At 41.0% G+C, this 19484-nt stretch overlaps 2 protein-coding genes across 2 annotated transcripts in view; both read left to right on the forward strand.

The window, feature by feature from the left end:
* ephb6 (eph receptor B6) overlaps positions 1–7966 on the forward strand; it is a 36235-nt gene extending 28269 nt beyond the window's left edge. The window contains 14 exon segments of the mRNA XM_054621587.1: positions 105–173; positions 176–375; positions 950–1031; positions 1775–1899; positions 1985–2147; positions 3332–3446; positions 3558–3613; positions 4074–4190; positions 4293–4540; positions 4646–4864; positions 4955–5104; positions 5832–6016; positions 6140–6298; positions 7823–7966. Coding sequence (XP_054477562.1) covers positions 105–173; positions 176–375; positions 950–1031; positions 1775–1899; positions 1985–2147; positions 3332–3446; positions 3558–3613; positions 4074–4190; positions 4293–4540; positions 4646–4864; positions 4955–5104; positions 5832–6016; positions 6140–6298; positions 7823–7928 — 1994 coding nt within the window. The 3' untranslated portion in view covers positions 7929–7966.
* Positions 7967–12915: 4949 nt separating this feature from the next.
* Positions 12916–19411, forward strand: trpv6 (transient receptor potential cation channel, subfamily V, member 6). Its single transcript, XM_054621606.1, has 16 exons — positions 12916–13046; positions 13164–13261; positions 13345–13467; positions 14390–14530; positions 14689–14787; positions 14914–15089; positions 15207–15353; positions 15428–15507; positions 15602–15737; positions 16640–16726; positions 16820–16896; positions 16981–17146; positions 17350–17416; positions 17534–17802; positions 17916–18022; positions 19162–19411. Exons 1-16 carry the CDS (start codon positions 12916–12918, stop codon positions 19409–19411), a joined length of 2154 nt encoding a protein of 717 aa, XP_054477581.1.
* The last annotated feature ends 73 nt before the right edge of the window (positions 19412–19484 follow it).

A 19484-nucleotide genomic window follows, 5' to 3' on the forward strand; every position in this document is an offset into this window, starting at 1 on the left:
CTTCTTTCATATCTTAAACTTTTTAGCAGATGCTTCCACCTAAGAGTCCGCCGTTTACATTATGTATGTCAAACTCTCTCCCCCTCCCTCTATCTTCTCCCCAGCTCCTCCATCTGCTCCGGTCTCTCTGTCCTGGGAGTACGAGAGCGGCGATGGTGGGGTGTCCTTAAGGTGGCGCCCCCAGTGGACATGGGAGGCCGCAGTGAAGTGTGGTACGGCGTGGTGTGTCGCATCTGCCCGTCGGCCACCTTCACCAACCCGGCGGCGTGTTCCTGGTGTGGAGAGGGCGTCACCTTCAGCCCCTCCCAGACGAACCTGAAACAAACCAAGGTCACCCTCAACAATCTGCTGACCAGAGTCACTTATCTCATACAGGTACTGTGGAAAACTGTCTGTTAAAGGCCCAAAACTCTCTTCTTTATCACCTTGTAGATAGTCTAAACTGTCTTGAGAGTTGGTTTTACACTAATAATGTTTGGACTGAATCAATGGGGCCAGTTGGAAGCTTTTCTATGAACCTTTTGTGAATGGTTCAAGGATCCACCACACTGTAGAATGCTCCCTTTGATTTAAATGAAATAAAGAAATACTGTGTCCTTGTGAAATAATCATTTTTTTGGACTCAGCACCTGGACAACAAAGTGTTTTACACGCTGATTGCTGAACATTTTCCTGGAGCCACAGAGGAGGCAGGTCCTCTGTGCCACATTATTCCATAAACTCAACATCAGCATTTACACAGTAACATTTATTATTTAGCTTGGGCAAACTCCACTAAATCATAGCTTATTTCTTATTCATAATGGGCCGATATTTCCCATTTACTGGTGTTTGTTGACTGGCCAACACAGCTGCATGTGTGAGGCTTTGTTCCTCAAACAAGCATGTCATAAAAGTAAATACAAAAAAGGCTTTGTATGTCACGTCTGTGTGTTCTTCTTATTGACAGGTGCAAGCCATGAATGAGGTGTCAGCTTTGAGTCCTTTTCCAGCTCGATACACAAGCATCAATTTCACAACGAGCCAGTCAGGTGAGCACCGGACAGAGAGGATGAAAAAGATGAGATGAAAGAAGAGAGGTGCTCTGATGATGATGTTTGTGTAGATACTTTGTGTCTATGTCTGTGTGTGTCTCTCTCTCTCTTTCTCTCTCTCTCTCTCTCTCTCTCTCTCTCTCTACTCCATCTTTTCTCTTCCTGCTCTCTGGACAGGAGGTTGCTCGAGGTTACAACATCCTGTCAGATCACATTATGGTCACTGTGAAGGAAGAAAGGGAGAAATGAGAGATGGGAAGACAAAAAGACAGACAGAAAGAGAGAGATGAGAGTAGACGAGTGGGGAGAGGAGAGGAGAGGAGAGGAGAGTGGGACATTATTCAGACAAAGTACACTTGTATGGGATTTTCCAAAAATACTGATGAAGATTGATTAAAAGTCTCCATGAACCTAAATTATCTAAAAACCTTATTGTGTCTACTCTCAGACTTCATTGAATTAATGAAAAGGAATGCAGGAAAGTTCCCTTAACTGGTCTGGCTCGCCAGCACTGTGACTGTAACTAGATCCTTCATGGTGCTCCATAAAAGCTCCACTTTCATGCTCTACTAAACATCCTCCACAAGTTCTGTAACATTGCCCCCTAGTGGTCACCATCACTTAAACACAACGTAACTGCTTTATTGTTGTTGAATGATGGGGTTAAATGATCGATCATCACATCCCTCAGGGGAAGCTTAATCCCAGCTCAAACATCAGCCATCTGTTCTCTCCTACAGTTCCCAGCACAGTTCCCATGATGCACCAGCTGAGCCGAGCACCAGACTCAATAACTCTCTCGTGGCCTCAGCCGGACAGGCCCAATGGAGACATCCTGGAGTACCAGCTTAGATACTATGACAAGGTACATGTTAATAGTTTTAAACATACATGCTGCACAACTGGCCGAACTGACTCAGCTTAAAATGTCCTTCTTCTGTGTCCCTCAGGGTTCAGATGTGGACAGTGCGGGGACTGTGTACAGTGAGACCAACACGGTGACCATCAACTCTCTGATCCCCGGCTCCATCTACGCCTTCCAGATCAGAGCTCGAAATGAACGCGGCTACGGCCCCTACAGCAACACCATTTACTTCACCACGCTGCCTCTGGGTACAACTCTCATATAGTGTAATGCCAGTGGCAACTATTTTAGTCAGAGTGCATTACTGCAATTAACACACAACTGATTTGGAATTTACTATATTAGTAAATAGGAGGGCTTAATAATGTACAGAAAATAATCATTTATGAAAGTAGGACGAAATAACCGGACAGTGTGATCAACTAGTTACTGGTAATAAGTCTTGAATTATTTTCGCTATGGTTGAATCATAGCTTCTAATCGGCCACACACCAATCACCGCTCACTCTCACCAAAGGCAGTCCATTTAAATATGACTCCCTTCTCACCGACCGTACCGCTGGCAAAGCTCTGCCTCCTCCACCCCAGCCTCCACCCATTTCAGTCCAGAGTTAATCTTGCATAACAAATGGTTGAAATGGAATTTAAAGTCTAACCTTGGGCTCATTTCTGTATACCGGGTGTCTATGAATGGGACTCCCTGTTTTTTAGTAGCTGCTTGGCCAATCCAGGGAGCATTTTAATAGCGGAGCCCCAGCGCCAAGTATAACTGTATTTCCATTGTTGCAATAAATGGATAAAAATCTATGACGCGAGTATTCCTGACTGAAATAGTAGTTATTTCCTGTTCACTACTAGACATTGACTAAAACAGATTGAAGTGAAATCATTGCGTTGAATGCAACTCTAAAATACTAAAGAGGCTCCTTTTTTCAACACTACAGCGTTTGGTTTCAAATATTCACTGCAAAAGAAGCAAAGTAATGTTGAACACCTAAATATGAAAATACAAACTAACTCTTTCTTTTCCAATGATGCTCTCTAAAGTGGTTAGACCTTCTTTTTTTATTAAAAAGTAAAATCAGTTAAATTCAGTCTAGTTTATTTCACCAGGATAATCTAAATATCAATACGGTTCACTAGGAAGTCTTCAGAGATTACTTTCCAAGTGAAGAAGTTTAAAGTGTAATTTCTAACTGCAGGCTATTCTATAGTTGAGTGTGATATTCAATCCAGAATCTACTGTCAGTGAAAATAGATTGGCTGATTATTTAGTGTACTTTTACAGTACAAACACATGAAAAATATATTCTGTTACAGTAACAACAGTGTTTGTAATTGTCCAGCTCTGGAAACAGCAAAAGACTTAATAAAAAAGGCTGTCTCAATGACACATCAGCAGCTAATGGTTTTCTCACTTTCTCGCCCACAGAGGAACATTCACAGCAGATCCAGAATCGACTTCCTTTGCTGGTCGGGTCAGTAATGGGAGGAGCAGCGTTTCTGCTGGTGGTGGCAGCGATTGTCGTTGTGTTGGTATTTCGCAGGTAGGTTGTCAATCTTTTCATGTGATCAAGGATAATTTATATGCATTGGCATGTGCTTTTATTTTTTACTAACATGCACATTCATGCATTTTGTTTGCTTTTAAATGGCAGAAAGAGGAGAGAGAGTCCTTACAGCGACAGACTCCAGAGGTACATCAGTAACCGAGGTGAGCATCAGCACATTTAATTTAATGCAAATTAGTTTAGTTTAAATTATTTTAATTGAATTATTGAATTATAGTGAGGTGTTTGCTTTCTGCAAAATGCCACCTATTATAACAATATTTATATGAATTGGAGGCATGACTAACAGTCAAGTGTGATTTTAATTAGTTTTGTGTCTTTTTGTTTGTTGAACATTTATTTTAACCAATGGATGTTTTTTAAGTTAATAATTAATTTCAAGTAAGGTTTTTTTTTTACATTATTTTCTTTCCATGTTTCATAAACTAGGATTTATTCTTATTTATTCTTAAAATACAGTTCTATGCCTGTGTATCTTGTATACTGTAGAATAAGGTCCCAGTGACAGATTATCTTTCATCAAAATATATGTGTTTAAATGTGAAAAATAAAGCAATAAAAAGCCAGACTTATTTAAAAAAAAAAAATGCTTATTGATTCCAGGTGGAGTTAAGTATTATGTGGACCCATCTACTTATGAGGACCCCAGTGAGGCCGTCAAAGAGTTTGCCCGTGAGATAGATCCCACTCATCTAAAGATTGAGGAGGTGATCGGTGCAGGTAGGCAAGATTCTCTCTTTTCTTCTAAACCAGATTGTAGCTGTGTGGTAATTATTATTATTATTATTAGAGTTAATCTGCTCCACCTCCTCTCCATTCCAGCCCAGTTTGGGGAGGTTTCTCGGGGCCGTTACCGTCCGCTTGGTCGCAGGGAGGTGCTGGTGGCGGTGAAGTCTATACGCTGGGGAGCGTCCGACAGAGAGAGGGGGCTGTTCCTCAGTGAAGCAGGGGTCATGGGACAGTTTGACCACCCCAACGTACTGAAGTTGGAGGGTGTGATCACTCATACCGCCCCAGAGAGGATCATCACTGAGTTCATGGAGAACGGGCCTCTGGACGCGTTCCTCAGGGTGAGACAACAACACACTGTTTCCAGCTTAGGCATGTAACTAGTCACTGCAGTGTTTCACTTCACTATAAAACCAAAACAACTCTCACCCTTCTGCCGCTTGCAGGAGAACGAGGGCCAGTTCAGCGTACTCCAGCTGATCGGGATGCTCAGAGGAGTTGGTGCAGGGATGCGTTACCTCTCTGAGAGAAACTTTGTCCACCGGGACCTGGCAGCGAGGAACGTGTTGGTCAACTCCAACCTGGTCTGTAAAGTGTCTGACTTTGGCCTGTCCCGACTCATGAGGGGCCTGGACCACAACATACCTACATACACTGCCTCATTGGTACGTATTGGAGGATGGAGGGGTTTTTGATGCTTCTGATTTGTGCTTCTAGTGAATCATCACTCGCTGCCTGTCTTGTTCCTCCATCAGGGCAGTAAGATTCCTGTAAGGTGGACAGCACCAGAAGCCTTTCAGCATCGCAAGTTCAGCTCAGCGAGTGACGCCTGGAGCTTCGGCATACTTATGTGGGAAGTGATGTCTTATGGAGAGCGTCCATACTGGGACATGAGCAATCAAGAAGTGAGTATGTAGGAGAATGTTGCCTGAGCAGAGGAAGTCATAATCAATTAGTTATGGAAATACACTCAAACCATGTGCCTAAGTGCAAGTTTAACTACTACAGTGGAATAACATGCCATTAAAAGTCCTAGTGGCCCTAGTGGCACCAACCATGAGCCGCGATGTCCATTGTTTGCGTCCAGCCGGAGACCTTTGATGCATGTCGTTACCGATCCGTCTCATTTTGTTTCAGCTATTGAATAAAGGCATAAAGAGACACAACAATAATGACAAAAGTTAAAGTTTGGCAATTATTGGCAAGCTATCAGGCTACAACATCTGAGTCAAAAGTTAAGGAGTATTTAACAGTGCAAAATTCAGATTTGTGTGGTTTTATTGTAAAATGCCAATCAGGCAATGATTAAATAATCAAAGTACAAAGTGACAAACAAAAAACATAAAAAATGACTAATGCTGCTATTCAGCTTAACACATTATAACTAGTTTCAGTGCATAAAAGGTGTTCTTTTCAAGCTCTTATCCCTTTGACACCATCCCCCTCCTCTTGATTTAACAGAAACGTTTAAGTGGCGACAAAATGCCAAGCAGCTGGAATTTGCATAATTTTCTCTTAGTCACTCTTTACAAGCCCTCAGTGGTCCGTGACCTTTTATGTAAGGCAATTACACAAGTCTCCCCACACCACCTGCCCTGCTTACGTCTAATGTCTCACTTGCTCCTTCTGCAGGTGATGAAGGCCGTAGCAGACCAGTACCGTCTCCCTGCCCCCCACAACTGCCCCTCTGCCCTCCACTCTCTGATGCTTCAGTGCTGGCAGGCTGATCGCGGGGACCGGCCGGGCTTCGACTCGCTCCTCTCCTCCTTGGATCGGCTCATCAGGCACCCTGCCTCCCTCAAGGTGGAGCCAACTCGGTGAGAGAGACCAGCATCCGGCAAAATGCTTGAGCAGAACAAATCAGAGGCAACCTGTGATGAACTATCTGCTAAATTTGTGGATTGTCATGTCCTGTTTTTGGACATTTCCGCTCTTTCCAGAAGCTGCTCTCAGCCGCTGCTCAGCCCGACGCCCACAGACCTAACAGCAGTTGCAACAGTCAGTGATTGGTTGAAGGCTCTGAGGATGGAGAGATATCAGGATGAGTTTGATCGGGCAAACCTGGACACATTGGACAGAGTCAGCAGGCTCAGTATGGAGTGAGTATAGGTGGTTTTTAGTCTAATGTTCAGTTAAAGAAGAGGACTGGTGACTGTGTGTTTTTATTAATTACTGAAATTACATTTTATGATACTGACGACCGTTTTCCAAGCATATCAAAAGTTTCACATTTTCTCCCCTTCAGGGAGCCTTTTGTTTTCGTCCAGGGTTGTTCCCTAGAAGGTACAACCAAGATATAGTTTCTTATCACTTATCATAGCACGTTCACTTTTTCACTATTTTTTGGTTTTCATGACAGATGAGCAAACTCCATCTGTTTCCAAGGTCAAGAATGAACTTTCATGCTCAACAATTTGGATATTTTACAAATTGACTAAAAACTGAGCTGAAATTTTTTCGACCTTGGAAACAGACACTGAACAAGAAAAATGATCAGGACAAGGTCCACATACTCTGGGTTTCTGAAGCTTCCAGCCACATCTCTTGGTGTTCAGAATTGATCATTTGTCATGTAGATGGTTTAGTTATCGGATGACCAATGTACAGATTTCATTCACATTAATTTAGTTACATAATCCATCTACCTGACAGGTGTGTCATATCAAGATGCTGATTTCAAAATGCTGATAGCAGTAAGAGACCACTCTAAAATGTTCAGTTTTATCTTGGGAAAAAAACCATTTAGTAGGCACAACTATGGATTCCACATGACTAGGGCTACAGATATGCATTGATGGTCACACGGGATGCATCTATAAAGAGGTGAGCATTTGCCCACTAAAGTCAGTTATGGGAGCGGACTGCAGTCTGTCAGTCCTGACGGTTTCTGACAAACCAACTGTTTCACGAGCTGTCCTGGTGTCTGGTCTCAGACGATCCTGCAGGTGAAATAGCCGGTTGTTGAAGTCCTGAGCTGGCGTTGTTAAACCTGGTCAGCGGTTGTAAAACAGGTTGGACGTACTGCCAAATTCATGGAAACGACATTGAAGATGCTGTGTGGTGGGATGAACATTTTACCAACATTTGACCAGCCCAACTTGTGTAATAATCATGCTGTTTAATCAGCATCTTGATGTGCCACACCTGTCAGGTTTGGCTGGAGTATATTGGAAAGAGTGGAGTATATTGGAAAGTTCTCTCAAACACTGGATTTTAAAAAAATGGTTGGGGAAATAAGTATTTTTAGCGCACAGGAAAAGTCTTAGATCTTAAATTTAAACTAGTGAAAAATTTGTGGAAAAATAAATTGGATTTTAACAGAAATACAAAACAATTAAGATAGGCCAAAGTATTAAGGAGAAGCTTTATGTCAAATCAGAGGCTGCAGGCTATTATGTACTTATACATATAGGGAAGGACAGAGGATGTCGCATGTGCACAGATTGTAAAGCCCTCTGAGGCAAATTTGTAATTTGTGATTCTGGGCTATACAAAATAAACTGAATTGAATTGAATTGAATTATACATGCAGATCCACCAGTGTCCTTTTAGAATCTCAGGTAGGCCAACAACAAGCTGAAGTGTTGACCTAAACTCCCCGCTTCATCTGCTCTCTCTTTCAGCGATGTCCAGAATCTCGGGGTGAACCTGCTGGGACACCAGAGGAAGATCGTCAGTGCAGCCCAGCAGCTCAGAGCCTATCTGACGCAGGGGCAGGTGGAGGTGTGAAATCCACCTACAGTACAACCTGTGCCACAGATTCCTGTGGTTTTCACATTCCTCTGCTTGTTGTGTCTGGTTTCATTCGTTTTTGGTGGAGCACATTTTGAGACAAAACAAAAAGAGAATCAGCTTTTGTTTGAGGAGAAGCATCGAGTGCCACTCTGTATAATCTTCTAGACAACCGACACTACAACCAGACGGGGTGAAAAAGGGGATCGGACTTCCTGCCAGTCACTCACAACAAATAACAGAGGAGAGATGCACTATGGGAGCTGAGGTCCAGGTCAAAGTGAGGTTAGGGAGTTTCTGAGGAGAAGGAGGACTTTAAAGACTCCTCAATGTTTTTCACTAGATTTCACTTTATTGTTGTCTGCCTTCTAGACTCCTCACCTAACTGCAATCCTACCTCTCACCTCCTCTTCCACTACTGTCCCCCCATGAAACTTTTCAATTACCCCACCCTTATTAAGTACGTAAAAGAAAATGTAAAATGTTTTTTGTTTGCATACTTACGGAGATCCGTCCACACAAAGAATTGCGTGAAGACAATCAAAGCCTTTTATCTAATATTTTGTAGTTGTTTGTAAAGTTGTATCACTTCCTCTCTACTTAAAATGCCAAATGCTAAAAACTGTTAGCAAAAAAGAAAACAGTGCTGGGTTTGCCTTATGAGGTATTACCATTTGTTCTCAGAAAAATGTACAGTTTGTTCAATTGTTCCAACAAAATGCTATAAACAACCACTCCAAAATCGTACTGCAAACCTTGAGGTTAGATATGAATGACTGCCATAGCTTCCTAAAAACAAAAATGGAACAAAATAAATGCTTTTACATGTAACACTGTAAGCCATGGTTTCCCTCTTTAAAACACATATCCAGGGTTTAAGAGCAGCACGGTTTGTACAATTCTCACTCTTGTGTCTCTCAGCGACAACAGAGCTCATGTACTGTAATACGACAAACTTCACCTCAGCTGCAAAGACAAACATTCATCTGCGACGGAGACAGATCTGAACAGCACCCATCTCTATGTGTACATTTCACACTTCACCTCTTCTTTTTTTGTTGGATTGCTATATTAAAGACACTGAAGTCATTGAAGCGTTGTGAATGTGTGAAATGCGGAAGACGGACAAAATCGGATCTGATTTACACTTGAAGGAAGAAGGCGAAATGCTTTGTGAGTGCACACCTGTGTGTCTGTGCTGTAAATGAGGCTGTGTATGTGTGTGCATCACGTATATGCTGTACATGACGCTGTGTGTGTGTAAGTGTGTGTGTGTGTGTGCGTGAGTGAGTGTGTGTGTGTGAGTGTGTGTGAAGTGTGTCAGGCTACACACATTATTAGCTGTGTTTACTTGTATGAGTGTTCACCACTATTCCAGAAAATTGTGCAAATTTGTAAAATAAATAATGATTTTATTTAATATATTGCTATTTGCCTCTTATTTTGTGTGCTATCTACTCCAAGTAAACCTAATGTTTTACCAGCCACTCAGTATTTGGGAACAAATTATATGAAAATGTGACTTGTGAAGAGAAAATCATGAAAACAAGCTGTATTGTGACAGTGACAAAAACGTCTGATACTTTTGTGAAATATCAAAAGGTGAACTGGCCTAAGAGTCTACAGCCATGATAGCAGCTCAGAGAGGAGGAAGCTACTTAGACACAGTGGTGTTTTCAGCTAAATGCTAATGTTTGCATGCTAACATGCTCACAATGACAAAGCTAACCTGGTCATGTTTAGCAGGTATAATGTGCATCATGTTAACTGTCCTAGTTAAGCGTCTTAGCATGCTAACATTTGCTCTTTAGCAATAAACACAAAGTATAGCTGCAGCTGATGGTCATGTCATTAGATTTGTAGGTATTTAGTCTTAAATCAAAGTATTGGACAAATATACATTTTGACCTGATGATGGCGTAAAATGAAAAGTTACATAATACCCAAACCTTTAGGATTAATCTTCAGGAGAACATGAACATCATCCTGTATGATGCGCATCATCCTGTATGATGTTCATGTAAATCAATCCAATAGCTGTTGAGACATTTCCCAAAACACCAAAAGTGTCAACCTCATGGCAAAGTGATAGGATCACCAAAGTCAGTGGACTTCAACCTCTGGGGACCATGAATCTCTTTCCCAAAGTTTATGGCAATCCATCCAATGATAGATGAGACATTTCTTTCCGAACCAAAAAACGTGCCACGCTACTCTTAGAGTGAAAATAAAAGTGTCTTTTGCTTATCTAACAGGTGACAAAGTGTAAAAATATGAGGGACTTGCTAAGCCTTTTCTTTTAAAGACAATGATTCATAAACTTACTGTAATGTTTTAATAAACAGCAACATGCGGTTAAAACCATAAAGTCATGCAAGGCCATCTATCTGAACTTAAATGCCAGCTTTAACTTTAATGCAGCTACAAAATATGTAGCCATATATTCACCTTGATGTACTGATGTCACCTTCACGGTGTAAAGGGTGAACTCTGCGTGTTTCAGGTTCCGCAGATCAGCAAATTTGAGTAAAATCTGAGTTGAGATCTGCTGGGATCAGCAGTAATCCAAGAACAGACACTGGTTTTCCCACATGTCCCGCTGTGGCTGATATCACAGCAGATCTGGACTGATAGCAAGACCGCTTACACATTATTCTGCCGGTCTGATGCGACTGGCACTGTGTCATATTTTACTGTTTTCAGCAGTAACTGGTCCTCTCATTGTCTCAATGTCAGACTAATGTTAATTTTTACAAAGGCAAGTTGAACCTCACAACTTTATGTTGACGTTTCCAAACTCAAATATTCAGTGGTTGTAAGAAACAAAGTACATCTACTAGTAGTATTGTACAACTTAAGTACAGTGCCGAGGTAGTTTTCAGACACAAGTTGGTTTGCATAAAGAATAGTTTGAAATATTAATAAAGAATAGTTTGAAATATTCATAAAGAATAGTTTCAAATATTCCTATTACACTAGATTTTACTTATTAAAGAATCTGAATTCCTTATTCACCACTGAGAATATATTATGCTCCATTATAGAGAATATGAGAATAAATCATGTGGAATTTTCCATTTGATATCATTGTAAGGAGAAAGAAAAAAATGGAAATATAAGATCACATTGAGTCACAGAATCGGATTAAATCTCACTTTAAATGTGCAAAAGGAGAAATTGATAAACACTGAGAGTTTTGAACGTTTAGTTAATGTTTGTGTTAGAGAAAATTTGCTGAAGTTATATAAATGATGACTGTGTGTTGAAACCATTGTGTGTGATGCTTTTGTTTTTAATAATGATTATTGAGCTCTATTGTGTTAAGTCACTCTAAATAAGAGCATCTGTCTACTGTCATGAATGTAGATGTCTGTAATAATTGTTTGCTGTGGTGTCCCGACTCACATTAACAAAGTGTTGTGAAAGAACTGCTAGTACGTATGTCCAGAAACAGGAGACACACAAAACCACAAAATCATGTTTTTATGGTGTTATTGTTTCTTTATAAAGACATTAACAGACTGGAAACCACCGGTCTTTATGACACTGCTTAAAGATGGTGCTCTCCGTCTGGTAAACAGCTATTATCTCAACAATACTAAATGACGGCCACATCGGCGACCATTATCAGGGCCTCCTATAGACTCGTCCTAAACCCTGTTTAACCTGCGGCTGACCGGCCTGTTAGTCACCACCTATAAATGGTGCAGCAAAACACCTGCAACACTACGTCGCAGATAACCAGAGATGTTGTAAAAGTTGTCTGATTCAGCAGTTTACAAATAATTCAAATGTAAATTGAATCTGTGATTCGCCTTTTTTTGCCTAATCAACTCTTACTGGAATAAAGAATGATAATTTTACCGAACAAGATTCATTGTAACATGAGCTTTGTTTTCAGCCTTCAGAGGAATAGTGACATGATGTTGCCAACCTCCAAATGATCATTATGGTCTTTGTAATGTGGCAATTACCGTGTTTGTGATCATTCCTGTTGACACATCAATGGTACTCAACATGTTAAATCATTAAGAATGAAACTAGTTTGTCTGTGTTTGTTCAAGATGAAACATGTTGGAAAAATACTACATCATGTTCGGATTTACTCCACCAAATAATTCCAGTTTCACCCAGAGAATTCTGGCCACTAATAGAACAATACAAAGAATGCAATTTGGACAATCAGGCTTTGGTATCAGGTTTAAATTACAAACCCGCATTCAAACATACAAGCTTGCAATTTCCGAACAGGTTTGCTTTAACGGTTCGATAGAAACAATGACCGCAATGTGTTGACTGTCATGATGTTGCAGAATTTTCATAGTGGCCATGCAGGTTTTGGTGGTGGTTGGTGGAATGCAGACAGGCCTGGTGTTAACCTAGAGATGTACTGTGATTAGGGACTGGACAATTGTCCCTTCACTTTTAAGGTGACAGAATACCGCCAATAATTTCAGATCAGCATAATAAAAGGAGTTAAATCTTAAAGAGCAACTTTCCCCGTGGGATTCCTAACCTGCGGTGAAAGTCTACCTGCTCATTATCGCATCACTCTCTCTGTCTTACCTGTCCACTGTTCACTCATCCTCCGTCTCCACCCCATTCATTCTCAAGCCCTCCACATGTCTCCTCCCTCATGGCTGGGGTCATATATAACGGTGATGCCACAGGGATTTCACTTCTCCTCAGGGACATTTTACAGGTGTTGTTTCTCTAACTTTGACAGAGTGTTGATGATTGAGGATTATCAGGAGCTGAGGAGTGGCACTTTTATTGTTTCAGGGTGAGATTGAGACACTTTTTTCTTCTTTTTTGTTGTTTTATTATATTTTATTTTGAAAACAGGAATGAATAAATAAATCCATGTTTGAGGCCTAAATGATGGCTGTCTGATTATGCACTTTATTTCATTGGTATGTTTTTTTTAAATTCACTGCTTCTCTATCTGTGTCATTTGTCTCTTCCAGTTGAACAACAGGTATCGATGTCTCCGTCTCTGGCCAGATCGGCTCCGAGCGAGCTCAACCATTGGTGGAGCCAGCTGAGGTTTCGCCTTCAAAACAAGAAAGGATGGAACGAGATGTTGGATGAGACGTTTCTGCTACACACCAAATAGTACGAAACACATATCAGAGACCATTTTCCACTGCTTCCAACAATCAAATTAGATTATGTCAAAATGACAGGTGTATGGCCTAAACTGTTTAAATACTTTTTTCTGTCTTCCTCCAGCATAAATGACATTCCTCTCTTCTATGCGGCTAAAAAGAACAGTGTTGGTTGCATCAGAAAACTGCTGAGTTGTGCATCCACAAATATCTTTGAGAGAGGTAAGGCTTAGCTGTGACTGTTGTTATTTCAGAGTAGGGCAGTGTCGGTTGTAATGAGTAAAAACTGTAATCCCGTCACTCAGGAGCTCTCGGTGAGACAGCGCTTCATGTCGCCGTGATGACTGATAATCTGGACGCTGCTGTGGCTCTGATGGACGGAGCTCCTGAACTCATCAATGAGCCCATGACTTCCGAGCTCTTCCAAGGTTCATACACATAAACAAGCAAAAACACACAGCATGCTATTTCATTCAACGTGAACAAAAGTGAAATTATCAGCTTTTAAGGTCAGCTACTAAGGAAATGAAAAAGGATTTAATAGTTTAGAAGTTTAATCCAGTCAGTTCCTCTGATTTGTTTTGTACAACATCACTTCAAATGTGGATGCATTATGTATTTTCTGTTTAAAAGAAACATTTGATTTGAATAATTGCATTTAAAATTGACGAGGGATTATCTAAATGTAAAGTTTAGATTTGCCTAAAAAAAAAAAAACAATCTCACAAGAGGCTTTTATTCCAATTCTGAAGGTGGCAAATATGATAACTTATTACGGGACAGTAATTTAACCAAGTAGCAAAACTTCTATCTATCAAATACATGCAAGTTACAGCATCACAACAAACAAATAACATGTAAAAACAACAAACCTTCACACAGAGTAGCTGTTCATCAACTTTTACTCCAGTCTAATAACTTTCCCACTTCATATAAGCATCAATTTACAATTGTAAACTATTAACACCCACTTTAAGAGAGTGAAACATGAATAAATGTGATGCATACATATTGTCTGGACACCCATGACAACATGCAAGCATTGTATACAGGCAGTGATGGAAAGTAACTAAGTACTTACTGAAGTACTGTACTCAAGCACGATGTTAAGTATGCTAATGCTGTTTTATGCTACTTTATACTTCTATTACACTACATTTCAATGGGAAATAATGTACTTTTTATTCTTATCTGACAGCTTTAGTAACTGTAGTGTAGTATAGTTAATTAAGTAAATTATTTTAATGCTTATTCCACCACTCGTAACAGCTAAGCAAGACACACAGGTTTATGTGCGAACAGTTTATTTACAGCAGACTGATGTACAATGCCCTCCCTACTCTGTCTCAGGTGTCACTCCCCTCCACATCGCTGTAGTGAATCAGAACATCAATCTGGTTCATCATCTGATCAGTCGTGGGGCTGACGTGACTACACCTCGAGTCACCGGTCTCTACTTCAGAAAGAGGATAGGAGGACTCGTTTACTATGGTAGGACAGCATGCTTACAGTCAAAAGAGGTAATGGGATGGCTGTAGCTACAAGGAACCCCAAATTGCTCTTAAAGAATGTGCAGGCAAAAATGTGTGTTCATGCTTAGTGACAATAAAAAAAGATGATATTTTTCTAAATGTGCATTTGGTCAACAGGTGAGCACATCCTGTCTTTTGCTGCATGTTCCGGGAATGAGGAAATTATCTCCATGGTAATCGACGCCGGGGCCAGCACAAGGGTCCAGGATTACCGTGGTATGAAATACCTCTATGTAGGAGAGTTCAGGATTATTTTACACCTGTCTGATATTTTGATTATTAATAGCCTCCTTTTCTCTCTCTTGTCTACACTCTTTCTGCATCCTTCTGTTTTCTGTCTAGGTAACACCGTGCTTCACATTTTGGTTCTGCAGCCCAACAAGACGATTGCGTGCCAGGCCATTGACCTGATTATGGCACGCGATGTGGAGCTGGACCAGTCAGTGCCACTCGACATGGTGCCCAACTACCGAGGCCTTACACCCTTTAAACTGGCTGCCAAAGAGGGGAACGTTGTTGTGAGTAATATGAAGCCTGAAGGGGGGGCTCACAGGGTGAAAACCCAACATGAAAGGTGAAGCAGATTATTTCACTAATCCTATCCTCACTGCCGAGCTTCCCTCTGTCTCTCTCAGGCGTTTCAGCACCTGGTTAATAAAAGGCGTGTGGTCCAGTGGAGTCTGGGCCCTCTGACCTCTAACCTGTACGACCTGACGGAGATCGATTCATGGGCCGACGACATGTCAGTGCTTGAGCTCATCGTGAGCAGTCACAAGAAAGAGGTACTAAATGCTCAGTATTTTGGTGAGAAATAACATTGTTGAAATGAGAAATTAAATGTTGTTTTGTTGTCCAGGCTAGAAGGATACTGGAAGTAACCCCAGTGAGGCAGCTTGTTAGTCTTAAGTGGAACCTGTATGGAAAACATTACTTCAGGTACAGTTATATATCTAAACTCAAATATCTGAACAGTACACATTACAAGTTTGGTTTAACAGTGTGTGGTTTTTCTCTCCCTGTGTTGCGTTAGGCTGCTGCTGTTACTGTATCTGCTGTACATCGGGACCTTCACACTGTGTTGTGCATTTCGCCCTCTGAAGGACGCTCCGGAGAACTACACACAGTCAGAGATGGACAAAACCATCCGCGTCCAGAAAACCCTTCAGGTGTGTAGATAAATACATGATATTTTAGTGTGACCACATGCAACTAGGATATGTTATGATATATAGACACAACCAAAAGCAGGAGGGAAGAATACACAATATATTTACTAGACAACTATACTTTCCTACTTTGCTTTAACTAAGCTGTATATAGATTGTATAATGTATTTCAAATATATTTAGATAAATATCTTTATAATTTAATACATTTTAATGAATAGTCTTCTTAAGTAAAAAAATTGAAAACAGGACCTTAACTTGTAGCATTTTCATACTGTGATGTCACTACTTTAATTAAAGGTCAAAGTGTGTAGCATTTAGGGAAGAAATTGAATGTAATATTAATAAGTATGTTTTCTTTTGTGTGTAATCATCTGAAAATAAGAATCGGTGTGTTTTTGTTACTTTTGAATGAGCTGTTTTTTCTACATATGAAGATCTACAGTAACCAAACACTGGCTCTAGAAAGTGCCGTTCACATTTTTGTGTTCCCGCGTTGGCCAGCGTAGTTCTCCTACTCGCTTGGCACAAGAGAGAAGTTTCAGTTGGTTGCAATCTGCAACCTCAGCCGTAGATATCAACTAATCCTTCACACTAGTCCTTTAAGTGAAAAATCTGAACGCTTTGCCCATCACTGGACACCAAGATGCATTTTACCTTAAACTATTTGGTGGCAGAGAACCCTGTTTTTGCATTAAAATCAAGTCCTAATGATTAAGAGGGAGTAAATGACAAAAAACTGATAAACTACAAAAAAGACCCTATTTTAGCTCATAGTTGGACCTTATCTGTTATCATATGTATACTGTGCATGTGTAAATGTCAAACTGTGCACCTGCATGTGACACACTAATAATGGTATGCTTTATAAAACATTAATACATCTTTGTTTCCTCTCTCAGGAGAGTTATGTGACACATAAGGACAACCTGCGGCTGGCGGGCGAGATCATCAGCATCCTGGGAGCTTTTGTCATTCTGTTGCTGGAGGTGAATTTATGAAACATGCTGCATCTTCTTACATACTGTATAAATATGTTTATATTGCACTGCTACATCCTCCTGTACTCCCTCCTCCAACAGATCCCTGATATACTGAGAGTGGGGGCAAAGCGTTATTTTGGCCAAACAGCACTAGGAGGCCCCTTCCATGTTATCCTGTGAGTAGAAAACACATTTTATCAGTAAAATAACGCACACTGTTCTGAAAAACCCTTTAACCTGTTTGTTGTTGTTTGTCACAGTATCAGCTACGCGTGCCTGGTGGTGCTGCTGTGTGTGTTCAGAACCTGCGAGGTGCAGGGGGAATCCGTGGTGATGGCCGTGTGTTTGGTTCTCGGCTGGTGCAACGTCATGTTCTTCGCCCGCGGTTTTGAAATGCTCGGCCCTTATGTCATCATGATACAGAAGGTAGGACTCAGACAAAGTGGTGCATGCTGTAAGAGCTCGTGAGTCATGGAGAAATGGCTGTTTGTTCCACTCACACACAGGAACACACACACACCTGCACTGAAATGTTTTTGAAGCAGATGCATTCAGTTGTTGTTTTGGTTTTTGAGGTTCACCTATTTGTGTTTGCAGACTGACCTACCATGTGTCTCATTTCCCCCTAGATTATATTTGGAGACCTGACCAAGTTTATGTGGCTGAGTTTCATTGTGCTCATTGGTTTTTCCACCTGTGAGTATATTCTGGGTGACATGTACAAAACAAGTATTTAACCCTCACAAAGCTTGAAATGTAAGAAGTTCTTGAAATTACATGATTTTCCTACTCTTCCACCATATTTTTCCACAGCCCTGTGGATGGTGTATATGACCCAGGAGCCCGATTCCATTCCTGCATATCGCTCCTTCCCCGTCACCCTCTTCTCCCAGTTTGAGCTCAGCGTGGGCCTCATAGATCTGCCTGTGGACCACACCATCGCTACTCCACCGATTGTCCATGTGCTGCACTGCACCTTCTCTGTGGTCTCCTACATCCTCCTGCTAAATCTACTGATCGCCATGATGAGTGACACACACTGGAGGGTGGCCCAGGAAAGAGACGAGCTCTGGAGGACTCAGGTTAATACGCACACGGATATGAACTTGTATCTAAGGACGTGATCATAAATGCATAGAAACATCCCATCATGCATTAGTGTGCCGTGGTTAAAAGCTGTAATGATGTTGTACAGGTGGTAGCCACAACTTTGATGCTGGAGAGGAGGCTTCCCCGCTGCTTGTGGCCTCGGCTCGGTGTGTGTGGGCTCAACTACGGTCTGAGGGAGCGCTGGTATCTCAGGTGAGACAGAATTGCAGTAACAGGAACAGAAACAGAAGCTTTAAAGCCCCTGAAAATGTGTTTCCTGATCAAAAAATTAGCTTAATGTATTGGTAAATATTTATGACTAAATGTGCAACAATAAAAAAAAGCGGGGGGGGATTATTTATTAAGATTTTAAGACTCAAAATAAGCCTAACTGCTTCATCACGACTGTGTAGAAGTACTCAGTACAGGATGTCATCTTTTTTCCCAATTGAGTCCCATCCACTTCAAACTATTAAGAAGAGCCGTCATAAATGCTTTCAGAAAACTCACATATGAAACAACCAAAACTTTTTGAACTTTGGTACAAAATAGTCCATGTGCGACCCAATCTGCCATCATAAAAACCTGGAAAACAAAAGGTTTTAGAGCCTTTAAACTCACCAAAAACACCCTAACCTTAAATAGCAAAACTCAAATAACAAATATATTGCAACTGGATATTTTCGGTGCATAAACATTATCACTTAAGACTTTTTTTAGGCTTACTATTTTTGCTCACATAGAGAGAGAAGTTTGTCAACTGACCACAACCTAAGTATTCTGTAATGCAGCCACAAGTCCTGTTGTGCTGTGAGTAAGAAGCACAACTCTCACTATTTCAGATCTATTATTATCACGCCTCCCACACCTACATACAGAGCCACTACAGCTTTACACATGCTGTATTATGTGGTTTATCAAATAGGCATATTAAAGGGGCACTACTCCAATTTTACATATTAGTTTTTAAACTAAGTTTTAAAAGTATTTTTAAAGTCTGAAAAAATCTGATAATGAGGTTATCTCTGCTTTCTGATGTCATTAAATAAAAATTGTGGAAGGTCTGCATGGAGTTTGAAGGTTATGAGTATTTAGGAGGCAACAGAGAAAAGGCCAACAGAAGACGCTATTGAGCTGCATTATGGGAAATTCAGGGTTTCTCTGGAGTCATACGGGGGACCAAAAGTCAGGATATCTTTGCTTCTGCTGCTTGACTTGTCTCTTCTGGTTCCTCCAGCTTTAGGATGTGCAACACCAAATAACAGGAGCTCTCCTTTAAACATCATGATGAAAGTTTAGTTGTGAGAGTATTTCCCTTGAATTAGCTGTAACTATATCTTCACTCTTTGCAGGGTTGAGGACAGAAATGACACAATGTTGCAAAAGATGCGGCGTTACGTCAAGGCTTTCTCCAAAGACGAGGAAAAAGAGGGATTTGAGAAGACTGACTCAACAAAGGGGTCCATCTCAGGAACCCCCAAGCTCAGACCTAGAAACAACAGGAGGTCTCTGGCAGCCTGGCAGATGATTCGAAACAGCGCTTTTGGACTGGAGATGGAGCAGGAAGAGCCGGAGGAGGACAAGGAGATAAGATATGTTTAGGAAGCGATTCTGCCTGAAGAGCAGTCTCAATCTCACAGTCCTGGACATATGAAGTACACCTAAGGTGTTGATG

Source organism: Anoplopoma fimbria, chromosome 20 (assembly GCF_027596085.1).
Source record: "Anoplopoma fimbria isolate UVic2021 breed Golden Eagle Sablefish chromosome 20, Afim_UVic_2022, whole genome shotgun sequence".
In the NCBI taxonomy this organism is placed as follows: Eukaryota; Metazoa; Chordata; class Actinopteri; order Perciformes; family Anoplopomatidae; genus Anoplopoma; species Anoplopoma fimbria.

Coding starts and splice junctions, on each gene's coding strand:
- trpv6 (XM_054621606.1), top strand. CDS start 12,916: ATGTCTCCGTCTCTGGCCAGATCGGCTCCGAGCGAGCTCAACCATTGG. Junction 15,738..16,639: donor GCGTCCAGAAAACCCTTCAG/GTGTGTAGATAA, acceptor TTCCTCTCTCAG/GAGAGTTATGTGACACATAA. Junction 16,897..16,980: donor GGCCCCTTCCATGTTATCCT/GTGAGTAGAAAA, acceptor TGTTTGTCACAG/TATCAGCTACGCGTGCCTGG.